Source organism: Cervus elaphus, chromosome 25 (genome assembly GCF_910594005.1).
Source record: "Cervus elaphus chromosome 25, mCerEla1.1, whole genome shotgun sequence".
NCBI classification, from domain to species: Eukaryota; Metazoa; Chordata; class Mammalia; order Artiodactyla; family Cervidae; genus Cervus; species Cervus elaphus.
The window spans coordinates 71,137,698-71,155,840 of NC_057839.1; the positions used below are offsets into that span (position 1 = coordinate 71,137,698).

The 18,143-nt window shown below is 64.1% G+C and overlaps 1 protein-coding gene across 3 annotated transcripts in view; it reads left to right on the plus strand.

Moving 5' to 3' along the window:
• Positions 1-1,241: 1,241 nt before the first annotated feature.
• Positions 1,242-18,143, plus strand: part of SLC12A7 (solute carrier family 12 member 7) — a 60,388-nt gene continuing 43,486 nt past the window's right edge. For 2 of the 3 annotated variants that reach the window (XM_043887422.1, XM_043887423.1), the window contains exon 1: positions 1,242-1,477. In XM_043887422.1, the coding sequence (XP_043743357.1) occupies positions 1,285-1,477 (193 nt within the window). In that variant the 5' untranslated portion in view covers positions 1,242-1,284. The remainder of the gene's footprint in view (positions 1,478-18,143) is intronic. The other variant, XM_043887426.1, reaches the window with a different exon arrangement.

Sequence of the window (18,143 nt, forward strand, 5' to 3'; positions counted from 1 at the left end):
CATTCTGGCTAATGGTGCGGTGTATGGCTTCTGGGCCATGCTCTGGGGAGGGGTGGTAATCGTCCCTTCCACTGTTCCCTCCCTCTAATACTGGAATACAAATGTGAGGGTTGGACCAGGAACAGCTATGATGGATCATGAGGTGAATGAGTGGAAGCTGTTACACTGCTGAACACCAGCCTCCTTCAAGTCACTGCTTGAATGTCTCTGGCACTGCCCCCAACATCCCATTTAAAATCTCACCCCCAGACCCCTTCTCTCCCTCTCTTACTCAGCTCTTGTCACTGCCTCTCATGTGGAACTCAGGCTTCAGAGCTGCAGGGACTCCTGCCTCCTTGCGTCATCCCAGGGCCGGGCTCTGCTAGGCACCAATGCACAGTCAGTGAATGAATGAATGTGTGAAGTGCCGCACATGTAAAGGGGAGGTGCTGGGGGATGAACCTGAGACGTGGAGGGAAAGCAAACTGGAGCACCCCTGGGGGCCCTGCCGTGGACACCCAAGGACAGAGGGGACTGGTTCTTACCCAGGGCCCCCTTGCCCCCCCAGCCCCACCTCAGCCCTCCCGCCCTCCTGGGGCTTCTACCAGGTAGAATTCCGAGGGAGGCCACCTGCCTGACCTCCTGGGTTGAATGACTGGACCCTGGTGGCCAAGAGGCCAGAGCAGGGGGTGGGAAACGCCAGGCCAGGGTCTGGCCCCAAGAGTCTCCCCGTGGGAGGCCTCCACCCTCGGCTACTGGGGAATCTGTGGTCCTGGCCTTCAGTGGGCATTCTCAAGGTCCCCAGGCCACCGGCTGCCTCTAGGGTGGCCACACTCCCCACACCAAAGCCGGACCTCCAGCGTCCCTGGCCTGTCTCTCCGTAGACCAGCCCTGGCGACCTGAGCCCTGGTGCCTGGGGTGGGGTCTCCAAGGTTTTGCAAGGAGACCCCCCCAGCTGCGCTCTTCTGAAGGGACTGTACTGGCTTCTAGAACAAGGTTTCTGCGTCTTGGGGCGCGCAGGGGCGCTCTACGAAGGTGGGCACAGCCTCTGCCCACGGCCCGATGGCTTTCCGCGGTGCCCGCGCCCGGCTCTGCGCTCCAGGCTGCCCCGCCCGCCCGGCCCCGGGCGCCCCCACCCCGCCGTCCTGGGTCCCAGGCGCTCAGGGTCCATTGGCCTCTCGGGTGCAGCCCATCCGGCCCCGCCCCTCTCGGCCCCGCCCCGCCCTCCCCACCCTGGCCCCGCCCGCGCCCTCGCCGTCTTTTCAGCGCCCGCACCCGGAGGCCGGGGCTGCTACTGGGGCCACCATGTCCCAGCGCTTCGTGGTGACCCCCGCGGCGGGTGGGGCGGGGGACGCGGGGCCCAGGCCAGGGGGCAACGACGGTCAGAGCTCCAGCTCCGGCCAGGGCCCCGACGCGGACCCCGCACCCTCCCCGGAGCCGCCGGCGGTGGACGCGCTGCCCATCCTGCGCTACTGCCGAGAGCCGAGCCGGTACTACGGTAGGTGCGCCCCCTCGGGGCATCGCTTCCTCCGCGTCTGGGGCTCAGGGCCGGGTCTGGGGCCGCGGGGCTCAGGCGGTGGCTGGGGATCGGGCGGGAAGGCTCTGGGGCGCTGGCCTCGGGGCCGCGGCGGGGCGCTGGGTGGTGTGGAACTGGGGTCCACCTGGTGCGCCCGTCCGCCTTGCTCCCTGGGGGGAGGGTGTGGGAGGGCCTTGGCTTAGCGCCCCTCCTCACGGCCCCCCTGCCTGTCGCGGGGCTCGGACAGGAATCGGTCCTGGGCCGCTGTCCCTGAGGACTGGCTGGTGACAGCCCCGGGCTCCTAGTGACATCACCGCTCTGGGAGGGCAGGGGCCAGGCCAAGTCAGCTCTGGTGTGTGGGGGCGGGGACTCGGGGACCACCAGGGAAACGCTGGCCCCTCCGGTGGCCTGACGTGCTTGGAGGACTGCCAGCCCCTGCCCGAGTCCCCGCTGTGTCCTCCCCCGGTGCCCCCACCCCTGCCTTTCACCCCTGAGCCCCTACCTGCCCTCACCTTCAGCCTCCAGACCCCGGACGAGGGCGATGGCGCAGACGTCTGTGGCCGGCCCGTCTGCTCAGAGGGCTGGGTCACCGGACACTGTTCAGGCCGCTGGGTCTCGGTCCCGCGCTCGGCGCAGGAGCCATTTCCTGGGCTCCGGTGGGGGTTTGCGCACCTGATGTCTGACCACGCAGTCTCAGCCTCAGAACCAGAGGGGGTCCTCCCCGCCTCCGAGGGGCCTCCCCGCTCCCGCAGACCCTGAGTCTCCTGTGAGCGGGGATTCTGCAGGCGCTGAGTGGTGCGCGTCAGAGCCACTCCATATTTCTGGGGTGTCGTGCCAGCCTGTGTCCCTTCTGGGGGACGTGAGCGGCTGAGACCGGGAGCCGGGCAGAGGGGCGGGTGTTCCAGGGGCCACGGCAGCAAGAGGCTCGAGTCCAGGCTCCCCACGGGCCCCCGCCCTGCCCCTCCCTCCGGGGCCTCAGCCTGGCCTGTTGGCTGGACCCCGATGGGCGCCGTCCCGCATGGGGCTGCTCTCCCGCCTGGCAGGGCCCTGCAGAGGGACACAGCCTGGGCCAGGCTGACCTTCCGACCTTCCTCTCGCGTTGTTGCCCTTTGCGCCCCCTGCGATGCCCACCCTCGGCGCCCAGCGTGCTGGCCTGTGCCCCTGGGGATGCCCTCCGCTGGCCTCCTGCTGTCTGCGTGCTCACACTGACGGGCAGGAAGGGCATCGCCCAGCGTCCTCGATGTTGCAGGTGGGAGAAAGCGGACCCCCGAACCCAGGACCGCCCCCACCCGTCTCTTCTTGTGGGGCAGCTGTCTGGGCTCAGGCTCTCCTTCCCCCCCACCCCCCGCTGGGGTCTGGACCACCCCGCCCGTTCAGCGTCCAGCCCTCAGGGGTGGAAACCACGCTGAGCCTGGGGCCACTGCCCGGCTGCCTGGCTGCCCCGCTGCCCGGCTGATAGACAGCCAGGCTCCAGCGGTGCGGGAGTTCACGGTGGGGGGGGAACTTCACGGGCTCAGTGCCCACCAAGGATCAATCCAACGATTTTCTGTCGTTCCCACTGGATGAGAACAAAGGCCCTATTATTTGACTCTGCCATTAAGAAGACAACGCAAACTAAGTTGAAAACAGCAAGTGTGGGTCTCACCGGCGCGCCCGGGGCCGGAGCCAGGAGGCGCACGGAGAGCGCCGGTCCTGGGCTGCCCTTCACCCACAGGTGGCAGGGTGACCCAGGGGCGCCCCCTCACGGCGGGGCCCGGGCCAAGGCTGTGTCGGGAGCCCTCCCTGGCCTCCCGGCTGCTGACGAGTGACCAGAGGAGCCGCTGGCCGGGCTGGTCGCTGACTTGGTCCCACGCGCAGGTCCGGGGAGGCGGCCACACAGCTCGCCTGGGAGGGGCCGGGCGCGGGGGGTGGGCAGGGTCACACGGCCTAGGAGGACCCGGCCGGCAGCGAGCGTGGGGACTTCCCGGGAGGAGGGGTGCTGTGGAGAGACCCCGGGGCAGGCCCTCTGGTGGGATCGGTAGGGTTGCCAGATCCCCCGTGGGCCCCCGCCCTCCTCCGCGTGTCCCCACTCTGAGGGTAACACCACTCAGATGTCACGCCTCTCGGAAGCCAGACGCCCCCTCAGCCACCTCCATGTCTCTGGGGCCTGGGGCAGGCTGCCCTTGAAACAGGCCCTGGGCAGAAGGTTCTAGAAGCGGGGGCCAGTGGACAGCGACTTGTCACTTCCGTCACTTCCAGGAGGGGCCTCCTGCCGGGCTGGCAGGGCCTGCCTGGCCAAGGGAATGTGAGGACCACCCGCCAGCCTGTCCGTCTGCTGAGGGACGCAGCCTGGTCAGGCCCGCCCTGGGCCCGGGGAGGGTGGGCACCACAGGGTCAGCCCCAGGCTGCCCCGGGAAGAGGCGGGTGAGGGCGCAGCAGGGCCTCTGCCAGGGTCCCAGCAGTGCCCATGTGTGGCCTGCGCCTCTGCCTGCCTGCTGCTGGCCTGGGTGGGTGGCAGGCCTGGGGGTGGGAGGTGCACAGGGGCCCGGGGCTGAGGGGCTCCGGGGAGGTCAGCCCTCGTGGGCGGCCCTGCCCTATGCCCTTGGAGAGGCTGGGGCGGGGCAGGGAGACTGGCTTCCCTGGTCAGGGGACCGGCCCCCAGCATCGCCCCACCTCCACCATGATCGGGGGTCGGGCCCTCTGGGTCCTTCTGGAGCCTGGGTGGTTATGCTGGTGGGCGCGGGGCCTGCAGCCTCCCGGGGTCACGCTGGAGGAGTGAAGTGCGGGCCTCTCGCTCTGAACACGCGAGGGGGTGTGTTTGTGCTGTTTCTGTGTGCGTGTCTGTGTGTCTAGTGTCTATGCGTGGGTTTGTATGTGTTCACATGTGTCTAGCGTGTGTGTCTGTGTGTGTGTATCTAGTGTGTGTGTGTGAGTGTCTGAGTGTGTGTGTGAGTGTCTGAGTGTGTGTCTGAGTGTGTGTGTGTGTTGTCTGAGTGAGTGTGAGTGTCTGAGTGTGTGTGTGCGTGTGTGCTGTCCACTGTGTGTGTGGCCCGGTGCCCACCGCTGAGACGGTGAGGGCCGGGCGCCTGCCTTGGGAGTGACTCCGGTGGAGGACGGCCGTGTGCCTGAAGACACAGCTCAGGGGCGCAGGCCTGAAGCACGCCGCTCCATCCTGGGCTGGGACCAGGGGACCAGGGGCACACGGGGGACGAGGCAGGAGCCGAGCTCAGGTTCCGCCCACCGTGCCCCCCCCTCCAGCCCCGACGCCTGCGTGTGTGGGGGGCTGGCCCCCCATCACCCTCTGTGAGCGGGCAGAGCCCCCGCCTGCCTGACACCACGTGCCTCTACGTGGCGGGGCGCGTGGCTCATGCCTTCGTGTGGGAAGTCAGCATAGTCTCTGCGCAGGATTGCGCTTCTCTGGCTGAATCCATCCTTTCCTGGGGGGAGTGAGGCTCTGTGCTCCTGCCTGCATGGGAGGCGGGCGCCTCCATCCAGGACAGAGGCAGCTGGTGTGGGAGAGCCCGCGGCTGCCAGGCACACTCCGCCCCCCTGCCGCTTAAGCGCCTCCCGGAGTGGCCGCCGTGTGTACGTGTGTGAGTGCCCAGCGCCCAGGCTCGCGGATGTGCAGTTGTGTGAGTGTTGTCTGTGTGTGTGTGTTGTGTACGGGCCCCTGTGGGAGCTGGGGGAGGATTCCTGCTGCGGCTTAAACCACCCCCAGTGCGTCCCTGGCTTCCCTTCTTTGCTACTGAACATTCATCTCGGCTTCTTTTCTGGGGCTGGGGCCGGGCAGGGGGCATCACGGGTTCTGAGGCACCAGCTCCCTTTACACATCAAACTTTTCTTCAAATAGAGGCTTTAGCTCCCGAGAGCCAGGGCCTGGTGTCAGGCAGCAGGGTGGGGCCCCGGCCCCCTGGCTCCCGACGCCCTGGGTGGGCCCTCTCTGCCCACCCCGCATGTGCCAGCTCACGCAGCAAACAAGCACGAAGGGGTCCCTGTCGGTGGCCACGAGACGCCCTTCGCCCACGGGTGGCTGCGAGCACAGGCCAGCTCTGCCCCGGGGCCCCCGGTGGCCACCCCACCCCCAGGCTGCCCTCCTGCGCTCCATGGGCAGTGCCCGCCTGGCCTCTGGCTCCCCTGCCCTCCGCCTCCCACCTGGCCTCTGTCCCCGTGAGCAGGGCTGTGGCCCCAAACAGGCCTGGGCTGGCACTCCAGAGGTGTGTCCACGGGGTTGACTCTTGGCCCAGTGTAGTGATTAAAGGGGTGACTACAAACAGGGCATCAAAGGACACTGTCAAAAGGCAACCCACGGATGGGGGGAAGGCCCTGCGGCTCATACACCTGATGAGGGATTAACATCCGCGATATGTGAAGAACTCCCACAACTCAACAACAGCCAGAAAATCCAACCACTGAAAAATGGGCAAAGGTCTGAAATAGTCATCTCCCCAAAGAAGACATATGAATGGCCAGTAATCATGTGGAAAGATGCTCAGCTGCACTGGTTATCAGGGAAACACAAATCAAAACCACAGGAGATGCCACTTCTCATCCATCCGAACGGCTGTTAAAAAAACCCAGACAATCACAAGTGTTGGCGAGGAGGTGGAAATAGCAGCACTTGTACGCTGCTGGTGAAAATGGAAAACATGCAGTGCTTGTGGAAAACAGCCTGGTGATTCCTCAAAAGATTAAACAGAGCTGCCGCCTGACTCAGAGGTTCCCCTCCTGGCTGTGGACCCAAGGGAACTGAAAGCAGGAACCTGAACGGATATTCATGCACCTGCGTTCACAGCGGCATCGGGCGTATCCACAGACCGTGGTGTGCACGCAGGAGACGATGTGATTCCACCTTAAACGGGAGGGACGCTCTGGCCTCTGCGACAGCGTGGGGGAATCTTGAGGGCTTTGCGCTCAGTGGACTGAGCCAGACATACAAGGGCACAGCCTGCCGGGTCCTGCTTCTGTGAGGTCCCCAGAGCAGTCCGGTCCGTGGAGACAGAAGGCAGGAAGGTGGGGCCAGGGGCTGGGGGGAGAGGGGAGTCAGCGATGGTGAGGACAGGGTTCCCCTCGGGAAGACGGAAGAGTTCTGGGGCTGGTGCGCAGTGTTCACACAGCAGTGTGGGTGTCGTTAACGCCGCTGAGCTGCGCTTCTTAAACGTCTGGAAGCGTTGTTTTATGCCAAGTAGCTTTTACCACAATACAAAAAAACACCCCAAAAATGAAAACACAGGAGGAGGGCCAGGCAGACAGGAAAAGTAAGTGCTTCCTCAGGCTCCATTCAGCCCAGAGAACCCTGGTCTCCCGTCTTCCATCTTCCGGGAGAGGCCAGATTGATTAAATCAATTCACACCGCAAGGCCCTCCCAGGAGTGGTCCTTTTTAATCTAAATTGCTCTCTGCAGGTGCAGGTTCAGGCCTCTCACAAGAGTGTGTTTGTCCACGGGCCTTCCTGTCTCACAGGACTCCCCATGTGGCCCTTCCTGTCCTGGAGGGGCGGGCGCAGGTCAGCATGGCCCTGGCGCTGCCCGTGGCCCGAGCCACCCTGCGGGAAGGGGCGGCGTCCCCCCGAGCCTCCCTGCCCGCCCAGGGCCCTCCTCTCTGGATGTGCGGGGATCTCGATGCCGCCCTCAGCTGGGGGCACACACCGGACTCCCCCTCCCCGCACCCCCACCCCCGCCGGCTGTCCCCAGCCACAGACGGGGCGGGAGGTCAGGCCTGTCAGAGGGAAGGGCGGGTGGGCACTGGTGCTCGTGACCGCTCTGCTTCTTCGCCCTTCCTTGCAGCTTCTGCTGTCGTCTGTCCTCTGCTCAGAGTGGGGTGGGGGTGGGGGCCTGGTCCAGAAATGGGGAAGGCGCAGCTGCCTACACTTCCGCCCTGGATGCAGCAAACCTCTGGGGTCAGAGCTTGGGGGTGGGCTGAGCCTCGTGTCCTAGAGGGGCCTGGGTGCAGGCACTCGAGGCAGGACCCAGCAGGCAGGCAGGGCCTGGCGTTGACTTCTGTGCTGTGTCTTGGCCACGGGCAGGGAGTGTGCCTGTGTGTGTGCTTGGGTGTGTACATATGTCTGTGTATGCACACGTGTGCATATGTACATGCGTGCACGTGCATGTACATCTGTGTGCATGTGTGCCTATGTGAGTGCACTGTGTCTGTGGGCACGTGTGTGTGTGTACATGTGTGTGCATGCACCTGCATCTGCGTGCACATGTGTCTGTGTGCATGTGTCTGTGTGCATGTGTCTGTGGGCATGTGTCTGTGGGGCATGTGTCTGTGTGCATGTGTCTGTGGGCATGTGTGTGCATGTATGCCTGTGTGTGCGTGTCTGTGTGTGCACATGTGTGTGGCAACAGGGGCCCTGTGATGGGCTCGGAGCCAGGCGGCCTTCCCCTCCCGCCGTCCGGCCGCCTCTGTCCTGCTGTCTGTGGGGCTGGTGGGGTGTGGTGCCGGCCTCGCTGACTCCCTACCCTGAGCCCAGGGAGCAGGGGGGCCCTAGGGCAGAAGAGGCCACAAGTCGGACGTTCACACACAACTCAGCTCGGGGCTTCTCCGGCTTTCTTTGAGGGGGTGCTCGGGACGTTCCGGTGTCCCATGGGCTCACCTCCCGGGCTGTGCGGGCTGCCCCCTTCCAGGGGGACTTCTCGGGGTCTGGAGGCTCCCCAGCCCTGCCCCTGCACAGGTGGGTCACATCCCCAGGCCTCAGGGGGCTGGCACAGGGCCACAGCCTCCTCGGACCTGTTGGCCTCACAAGCAAGCACCCAGGACCCAGCGGCCAGCCCGTGGGGGGAACGGGCGGGTAAAGTCCATTCTCCTCTCTTGTTCAGCTGGTTTGTCTGCATGGAGCTCCACACACATCAGAAGGGCAGAGTGTGGGCTGTGGAGGGAGGGGGCTGGTGGGGGTGGGTCAGTGGGCAGCTCACTGCCTGGCACCCTGGGCTGTAACTTCAGCCTGGGGGTGGAGGACAGAGAGAGATGGAGAAACAGGAAGATAGAGAGACTGGGAGAGGCAGACGGAGAAGGGGGCGGGGAAGGTGCCCGCTGAGCACTTGAAACGTGGCCGGTGCAACCCAGGAACAGGATTTAGTTTTTAAATTTTTAATTAGTTTAACGTGAAACTTAACTGACCACGTGTGCTCTGCAGCTGCTGAGCCGAACGGTTCGGATGCCGGGCACACAGCGGGGGAGGGGCCAGGCAGGGTCCGGGACCACAGGCGGCAGAGCGGGTGGCGGGCGCCCCGGGACTCTGCGATGACGGACGAGCGTGCCGGCCTGCCTGCTGTCCCCAGCGTTCCTCCGCCCAGGTCCTGACCCCCCAGGACCTCAGAACGTGACTGCCTTTGGAGACGAGACGGGCCTTGACAGGCGATTAAGGTGGATGCGGCCACTAGGGTGGCCTTTGTCCTGACTGTCCTTATGAGAAGGGGAGCTCGGGACACAGACACACGGAGGGACGACCTCCCCGCGGACCTGGCCCGGTGCTCCCGGCTCTGCAGTGCCTCCAGCCCCCAGGGAGCCCCCCCCCGCTGCCCCACAGGACACTCTGGCAGCCACGGGGGGCGGGGGCCCTGTGGCCAGGTGTCCGCCAACTGCCTCACCTGCGCCGGGGCGCCTGCCCCCCCTCCCGCCACCTGAGCCCTCCCCGGGGCCGGCTCCTGTCCTCGTTGCCTGGAGACCCGAGCGCTCCTGTCCCGCTGGATTCACGAGCAGAGCAGGCGGCGCTGCGACGCTGAGCAAGGCTGTGCCGGGCACACGGGGCCTGCGTCCCCTGTTTACAGAAGGACGCCTCCCGGGGGTGCGGGGGCCGTGGAGCCTGCAGGTAATCCAGGGCAGGTAAAACCCTGGGCAGAGGCTGACCGCCTGCAGCCTCAGAAGCTGGTCAAGGCAGGACGCACGCTCCCCCGAGCTCTGGCCCCACGCAGGACTCCAGGCCCAGAGCTGAGCGGACGTTTCTGAGTCAGGCCACCCGCCCGTGGTTATGGGTCTCAGCACCCACAGGACCCTGCTCTCGAGGGGCGCCCGCGGGGCCAGGCGGGTTTGTCTGGAGGTGCCCCCTGGCCCTGGGGGTGGGTGCAGAGGAGACTGGGTGCACGACGCCCGCCTCGCTGGACCCACCAGGGCCTCCCCGCGGGGCTGCATCATGGTGGCTGCCCTCCAGGAGGCCTCACGTGCGCTGCCGCTCCGGACACGTGGCTGGGCGCGGTGCGGGACCGCTGACTGCAAGTGCAGGGCTGGAGGGGCCAGGGGCCGCAGACCCAGCCCAGACCCCCTCCCCTCCTGAGCCCCCACCCTGCCGCCCAGGAGCCCACACATCCTCCCTGGACCCGCCTCCCCGAGGGCTTCACGGACTGGTCCCGGTGTTACCCCAAAACCGGGTCCACCTCTTGGTGTTCAGTTCAGTTCAGTCGCTCAGTCGTGTCCGACTCTTTGCAACCCCATGGACTGCAGCACGCCAGGCCTCCCTGTCCATCACCAACTCCTGGAGCTTGCTGAGAGTCATGTCCATCAAGTCAGTGATGCCATCCAGCCATCTAATCCTCTGTCATCCCCTTCTCCTCCTGCCTTCAATCTTTCTCAGCGTCAGGGTCTTTTCCAATGAGTTGGTTCTTCACATCAAGTGGCCCAACTGTTGGAGTTTCAGCTTTAACATCAGTCCTTCCAATGAACGCCCAGGACTGATCTCCTTTAGAATGGACTGGTTGGATCTCCTTGCAGTCCAAGGGACTCTCAAGAGTCTTCTCCAACACCACAGTTCAAAAGCATCAATTTTTCGGTGCTCAGCTTTCTTTATAGTCCAACTCTCACATCCATGCATGACCACTGGAAAAATCTTTGACTAGATGGACATTTGTCAGCAAAGTAATGTCTCTGCTTTTTAATATGCTGTCTAGGTTGGTCATAGCTTTTCTTCCAAGGAGCAAGCATCTTTTAATTTCATGGCTGCAGTCACCATCTGCAGAGATTTTGGAGCCCAAGAAAATAAAGTCTGTCCCTGTTTCCATTGTTTCCCCATCTATTTGCCATGAAGTGATGGAACCAGATGCCATGATCTTTGTTTTCTGAATGTTGAGCTTTAAGCCAACTTTTTCACTCTCTTCTTTCACTTTCATCAAGAGGCTCTTTAGTTCTTCTTCACTTTCTGCCGTAAGGGTGGTGTCATCTGCCTATCTGAGGTTACTGATACAGTCTGGCATTTCGCTTTCGCATGATGTACTCTGCATATAAGCTAAGTAAGCAAGGTGACAATATACAGCCTTGACGTACTCCTTTCCCGATTTGGAACCAGTCTGTTGTTCCCTGTCCAGTTCTAACTGTTGCTTCTTGACCTGCATACAGATTTCTCAGGAGGCAGGTCAGGTGGTCTGGTATTCCCATCTCTTGAAGAAGTTTCCACAATTTGTTGTGATCCACACAGTCGAAGACTTTGGCGTGGTAAATAAAGCAGAAGTAGATGTTTTTCTGGAACTCTCTTGCTTTTTCTATGATCCAATGGATGTTGGCAATTTGATCTCAGGTTCCTCTGCCTTTTCTAAAGCCAGCTTGAACTTCTGGAACCTCTTGGTGGGTGTGAGCCAAAAGTCACAGGGTGGGAGAGGAAGGATATAGTCTTATAGCAAGTGAGGAGAACCCCAGGGGTCTCCCCCAGACAACGAGAGTGGGAGTGCTTTAAACTAAGGGCACAGGCAAGTTCATGAAGGGGCCTGAGCAGAGGATTCATCCCAGAACCGGGGCAGAGTCCACAGACCGCAGGCTGGAGCGGGTGGAAGTCACCCCTGCAACACCATCCTCCCCCCACCTCCCGGGGGGCCCTTGGGAGGGGCTCAGACCGCTTTATGCTGAGCCATTGTTCCTTCCCTTTGTTCCTATTCTTTGACTTCCCTGAGGATCGCTGATTACTGAGACCCGCCCAAGGGCAAGGCTGTGTTCAGGTTTCAATGACAAAGGAGCTCAGGCCCAAACGGCTCCTCTTCTGTCACTAGAACCTGGTTCTCCGTCTCCGGGGACCCCGCCGCCCCCCAGTCTGCTCACCCCAGGAGGAGAAGGAGACCTGGGCTCACCGGAGGGGATGGCTGTGTCCTGCTGTGGGCTGAGGGGTGACTGAGGAGCCCGCGGAAATGGGGACCTGAATCGGGACCTGCCACCCAGAGCAGATCTGACGGCAGAATGTGGCCTGTGAGCAGCTGGGCTCCCCCCGCACCACCACCCCTGCTCCCATGCGGCCGGGGGCTGGTGATAGGAGAGCCCCCTCTTGAAGGCCCTCAAATGAAGCAAACCCCCCATGAGAGAGTGGCCCCACTGCAGCTTGCAGTCCTCGAGGGGCCCCACATGTTCAGGAGCTGTTGATGGACAGGGAGGCCTGGCGCGCTGCAGTCCATGGGGTTGCAAAGAGGCGGACACGACTCAGCGACTGAACTGAACCTGGGGGCAACTTCACTGGCTCCAGAGGCCGGGAGGGGTCACCGAAGATCCAAACGGGTCAGGCAGGGCCAGGGGACACAAGCAAGGTGGGCAAGGATGGCAGGAGGGCCTCAGACTGGCTGAAGCAGCAGAGGTGCCCAGCACCACGGGGCCACCACGCGGAGAACGGTGGCCGGCTTCTCCCCGGAGCTGTGTCTGCCTGGACTTCACAAGCCTCAACCTGGGGATCGTCCCAACCTAAAAGCAGGGTGGGTGCTGTGAGGGGTGGGGGATGCTGCTGGTCTCAGAAATGTGGCCAGGACGGGGCTGCCTACTGTGTGGGGGGTCCTGGTTCAGGCACAGGGGCCACAACTCAGATCTTGGGGCCCGGCCGTCTCTCTCTGCCCCTGCCTGGGGGTACTGAGGATGCTCTCAAAGGATGGGGGCGGGAGGCGGGGCTTGGCTGCAAGGGCCACTGGCAGGAAGAGGGGCCTTGGCACAGAGGCCTTGCTGTGCAGAGGAGTGAGGACCTCCGGGGATAAGGGGGTCGGCCCCGCCGGGGCACTCACTTGGGGGTGTGGGGAGGGGAGGGGGCATCCCAGCTGAGGGGGTGCTGCAGCCAGGGAAACCGAGGGGGCTGGGAGGGCTGGGAGGGGGCGTCCCCCAGGCTGGCGGGAGGAGCCCCGGGCCCCTGTGGTTGGTCCTGAGCTGGAAGGTGCATCACTGACCACCAGGCCCGTCGCTGCTGAGTTGTGGTTTGGCTTCTGGGCTGGCAGTGGCAGAGGTCGTGGGCCAAGCATCTGTGGTCGCCTGTGAGCTGGCTGCCCTGCCCTCGGGGTCTCCCCGCCAGTGATGGGGCTCCACGTAGAACGGGACCGGAATGTTTCAGTCGTGGGCTTGTTTTCAGGTTTCTGGAGGAGAGCACGTGCCCCCACAGACAGCCCCGAGGTAGAGGCAGCGTGAGCTCCAGGGGGCCCCGGGGAGGGTGGAAGCTCGTGGGGACCCGGGGGCAGTCGCTGGCCCTACTGGGTGGCACTTAGTCCAGAGCAAAGTCCCCACGGCTGCAGGCGCCGGGCCACGACCTGCGGGGCAATGCCTGGGCCTAGGGCGTCAGCCCCCGTGGGAGACCCGCCAAACAGAGAGCAGCGGACCCAGGCCGGCCGCCAGCCTGGAGGGCCCGCCCGCCCGTGGGCTTGCTGGACGGCCCGCGCCAGCCTCTCTTTCACTCTGAGCTGATGTCGCCCAGGTCCCAGGCCTCCTCGTGACTGGGGCTGTGGTTCTGTTCCAAGGAAACCCCTGCCGATGCAGAGTCGGGAGCCACAGCTGCCGTCAGCTCCGTGCCTAGACAGGCCCCGGGGGGCGTGAGGGGCTGCCTTCACCAGCCAGTCAGGGTCACAGTCATGGCCACGGCCGGACCATCCGCCTCCAGGGGAGGCCTGTGACCTGGAGAGGGATTCTTCCTTCCCCTGCAGGTTCATGAAGTGGAGGGAACACCCCCCGCAGACGCAAGCGCCCTTTGCCCTCGCCCTCCCAGGGTGGGGTGGGGGCTGGGCTGCTGGGCTGTTCCCGCCAGGCCCCTTCCCGGCCGCCCCAGGCCCCTTCCTGGCCGCCCCAGGCCCCCACCTGCCCCAGGGGTGCAGCCCCGCTCCAATGTCCCTGTGACGCTTGGCCTGCCCACCCCACCCCACCCTGCCGTCTCCCTGCCCTGGGTGGCAGAGGCCCAGGGAGGATGTCTGCAGGGAGCGGAGACCAGCCCGGCGCCGGGCACCCCCGTGGGGAGGCAAGAACGAGGCCCGGATCACGGCGGGGTGGGGGGTGTCTGCGTCTGTGGGGTGTCGTGTATCTGCGCATGCGCGTGTGTCCACGTGGGAGGTCGGTGCGTGTTTCTGTGTGCATGTGTGTCTGTCTGTGTCTGCAGGTCTCTCTGTGTGTCCGTGTGTGTGTGCGTGTCTGTGTAGGCATGTCTGTCTCTGTGTCCATGTGTGTCCGTGCGTCTGTATCTGCATGTCTGTGTGTCTGTGTGTCTGTATCTGCGTGTCCGTGCGTCTGTATCTGTACGTCTGTGTGTCCGTGTGTCTGTGGGGGCTGTGCTGGCCCTGGTCTGACAGGCAGGGCCTCAGGAGGGATTGGATGGGAACGTCCTGAGCGGAGGAGGCTGGCCTCCCACAGGATGGGCCGCATCAGCAGTGAGAGGACTGTGTGGGGCAGACTGGGCCTCCTGGGGGTGGCCAGCTGGGGATCAGGAGCCTGGGTACAACCCCTCCTGCCACCGCCCAACCTGCCTGGGGGCAGGGACCCTCTGGGGAGGCCGCCAGGGAGCAGGCTGAGGGCTGGGACAGCCTGCTGGGCCTGGGCGCTCAGCTGTGGCCTGGCCCTGAGTTGGGGGCTGCAGGAGCTCCCCCACCGCCCGGCTGCGGGTGCTGTGGCCTCCCTTCTCTGCCTGCCTGCCAGGCACACTTGATGCCCCTTGCGGTGGCTCCCGTGGCCGTTCCAGACGTGCTTGCGTCCTGCCTGGCTACCAGGGTCCCCCAGGCCCCACTGGGCCCTGCTCTTGACCACCTGTGTGCCCTGTCCTGTCCCCCCGGGCAGCACGTTGTGAGCTGAGATGCTCACAGCCCCTCAGCTGAGCTAATGGGCCCTGCTCGGCCTGCCGCCCCGCCCCGGGGCAGGTCCAGATGCGGGGGGTGGGGGGGCTGGGTTTCTGGCCGCTCAAGCTGGAACCTGGACTCCGGCGACCCCCCCCCTGCAGGGGGACTGAGGTTTGCGCTCACAGGGCCTGCTGGTAACACGCATGTGCACACGCCTCCGTCCGTGCGCCGGGTTCCCGCGGCCCCTGTGGCCACACGCGGGCTCCTCACCCAGCAGACCCGACCCCTTCCTGCCGCCGTGTACGAGCCTTGCTTCCTGTTTGTGCTGAGATGCACGCAACCCAGCTTTTACCACCCGAAACGTTCTTGGCACACAGCCCTGTCACACCACCCTCCGTGTGACTCCTCGTCCTGTGAGGCTGGAGCGCTGTCCCCATGAACACCGACTCCCTGCCCCCAGTCCCAGGAGCCTGACTCCTCTGGGCCCCTGTGTGAGCGAGTCCTGCAGGGTCTGTCCTCCCGGGACTCACGCACGTCGCTGAGCACCGGGTCCTCAAAGCTCCCCTGTGCTGGAGCCTGATGTGTGTCCTGGGGCTGGCGAGACGGGAGGGGAGTTTCTAGAACCGTCCACGTGTGGGGCCAGCACGGGCCTCCTCTTCAGTCCTCCAGTGGGTCCGTGGTGCTGGAGGGCAGCGTCCAGGCCCTGGGGCCTCCCAGTGACTGTCGGGCAAGTAACACGGCCAGTAGGGGCAGGGAGGACGCTGACGGGCCCCCAGGCTGGACCCGGTCCTGCTGCCCCAGCTCTGCATCCGGCCCGTGTCCCCAGGGGGAGTTGCCTTGTCCATGGGCCTCCTGGGCCTCTGCCCAGCGTGCCAGGCTCTGCCGCTCATCCAGGTTCCTCTCAGATCCGGCCAGGAGGCAGAGGTGTTCCAGCAGGTTCCAACCCTGCCGCGCACCGTCACGCCCACACCCTCTCCCATCCGGCTGGCCCCCGCTCAGCTCGGGACGTCTCCCCCACTTCCACCTCAGTGCCCTGCCCCTGCCCTGCCCCCTAGACCACCGTCCCTGGACAGATTCCTGCTGGTTCTGTGACGCCCTCCCTCAGGCCCCCTTGGCTGCCCCCATCAGACTAGCCTGGGGGCCCCCCTTGGTTCGGGGTCCTTCTGAGCTGTGCCCCCCCCCGAGGCTGGGCCGTGTGCCCCCTCCTGTCCCCGCCCCCGTCATCCTGGTGGCCCTTGTCCTCTGCCTCCCTGGCCTCCCCAGGGGCCTCTCGTGGCCGAGGTCCACATGTGTCCGAGGCTGCAGCTTCGGGGCGAGTGGAGGTTCTCCTCTCCTCCCACCTGACTTGGGGGCACGAGGCAGAAGGCTGGCAGGTTTAGGGCCGGGCGTGTCTGCTCCTGGGTGTGGGAGCCCTGAGCTGAGGCCTCCCTGCCTCCCTCTCCCCCCCACCCCACTCTCCTATCCTGTGAAGCTCCCCCGGCCCCCACCCTGGTGCTCGGCAAGGGGGCACCTCCCGCAGTCAGCCTCGCCCGGGGGCCCTGCCAGGTTCCAGAGCTGCTGAATCGGCCACCTCGGTGGGGCAGCAAAGAGGTATGACATGCGAGTCCTGTAAACCAAGCTGGCGCACTTTTGAGTGACTTTCACCCGGTTTTCTGAATCACAAAAGCTGGTGCACTTTTGAGTGACTTTCACCCTGTTTTCTGAATCACATCCAGAAAGGAAGTTGTCAGGTAACACTAGAAGCTTCTTGGGTTTTTCAGGGGAGAGCAGAGTCCCATGCCCTGGGCTGCCCCAGAGAGCACGTCACCCCCACCCCGTGGGCTGAGCCCCACCCGCAGAGTCCTGTGCCCTGGGCTTGGGTGACAGGGCACAGCCCAGGTCCCCGACCTCTGCCGACAGTCGGCGTCTTTGCCTCTGAATCGCCCGGTTTCGGGGCAGAGGAATAATGCAGGCCTTGGAAGCAGGTGTCCCTGGCGTCTGTGAGTGTAACGCCAGCCGACATCCTTTGTGTCCTCGCGGCTCAATCACGTCAGTTCCACCCCACCCGCCAGGCTGTGACTTTCCCCGAGACGGTGACTGCCGGGCGCTATTGCGGTTATTCCCTAGTGTGTGTCTGTTAATCCTCAGCTCCTAATGTGCCCCTCCCCCTTTCCCCTCTGGTAGCCATCAGTCTGTTTCTTTGTTGGGGGGCGTCTGTTTCTGTTCTGTGAATAAGTTCACTTGTGTCTTTTTTTAGACTCACGTGTGAGCGATGTGTTTCCTGCATCTGACTTATTCCGCTCACTGTGGTCGTCTCTAGGTCTGTCCCTGTCGCTGCAAATGGCATTATTTCTTCTGCTTTTATGGCTGAGCAATATTCCGTTCTATTACGGGCCACATCTTTATCCATTCTTCTGTTGACAGACACTTGATTTGTTTCCGTGTCTGGCTGCTGTGAGCCGTGCTGCAGTGAACACTGGGGCGTGTGCGGCTTTCATTTTTGATGCCCGTCCTTGCTGGCGTGGGAACCGGAGGAGCTGCTGTCCTTGAGTGCCTGAAATACTCTTCCCGTCCGCTCTGGCCTTGCCCCTACTGTGACCCAGTCCCCTCCGGTCTGGCCCCTCCCGGGACCCCCTCCCCTCCGGCCTGGCCCCCTCCCCTCTGGTCTGGCCCCTCCCGGGACCCTGTCCCCTCCAGCCTGGCCCCTCCCGGGACCCCATCCCCTCAGGCCTGGCCCCCTCCCCTCTGGCCTGGCCCCTCCCGTGACCCCCTCCCCTCTGGTCTGACGCCTCCCGTGACCCCCTCCCCTCTGGCCTGGCCCCTCCCTTGACCCCCTCCCCTCTGGCCTGGCCCCTCCCTTGACCCCCTCCCCTCTGGTCTGACCCCTCCCGTGACCCCCTCCCCTCTGGTCTGGCCCCTCCGGTGACCCTGTCCCCTCCGGCCTGGCTCCTCTTGTGACCCTGTTCCCTCTGCTCTGGCCCCTCCTGTGACCCCTCCCAAGCTGAAGTCACGTGGCTTTCCTGGTTCTGCTTTCCTGACATGCATCCCTTTTCTCCTCGGGGAGCCGAGAGTAGCAATCAGATGGTCTGGCCCTGGGTTTTGTTTTCCTCTGGGCTCGGCGTTCCCTCACATCACAGGGTCTGACCGGCCTAGCTGGTCTCTTGAAGGACCTGGCTCTTGTGTTGGGGCACAGCCTGAGCTGGTGGATTCTGAGAGGCCCGTGTGACCTTGGCAAACTTCAGCGGCAATCAGAGCTTATTTTTAAAATGTATTTTTAACTCATTGCCCTGAGAAAATAGAAATTAATGGCTTGCAGCTTTTATACAAAAAGCCGTTCTCTGTCGACAGAGGCGGGACGTACGCGCCAGCACAGCCTTCTCCGCGCTCACGTGACTGGAGCCCAGTGTTTAAGGCTTGAGTGAGGTCCCTAAGCCGAGAGATAGCTGTCCAACCCACAGACTGTCCATCAAACGCACTTCCCTTGTCTCTCTCCTCACGGAATCAAAGAAAGCCAAGAAGAGAGGTGTGTTTGGTTCAATTTGCCAAAGCAGATCTGAAGTTTAAAACTCGGGGTGACGGCCCAGCCCGTGTGGGGAATGTTCAGCAGAACTGGCCACAGCCAGGCCTGTGTGTGTCCCCGCCCCCCGTGATACACACAGGTGTCCCTCAGAGGTTCGCGCCCAGGATCTCAGCCGGAGCCGCTTGCGGCCCCCC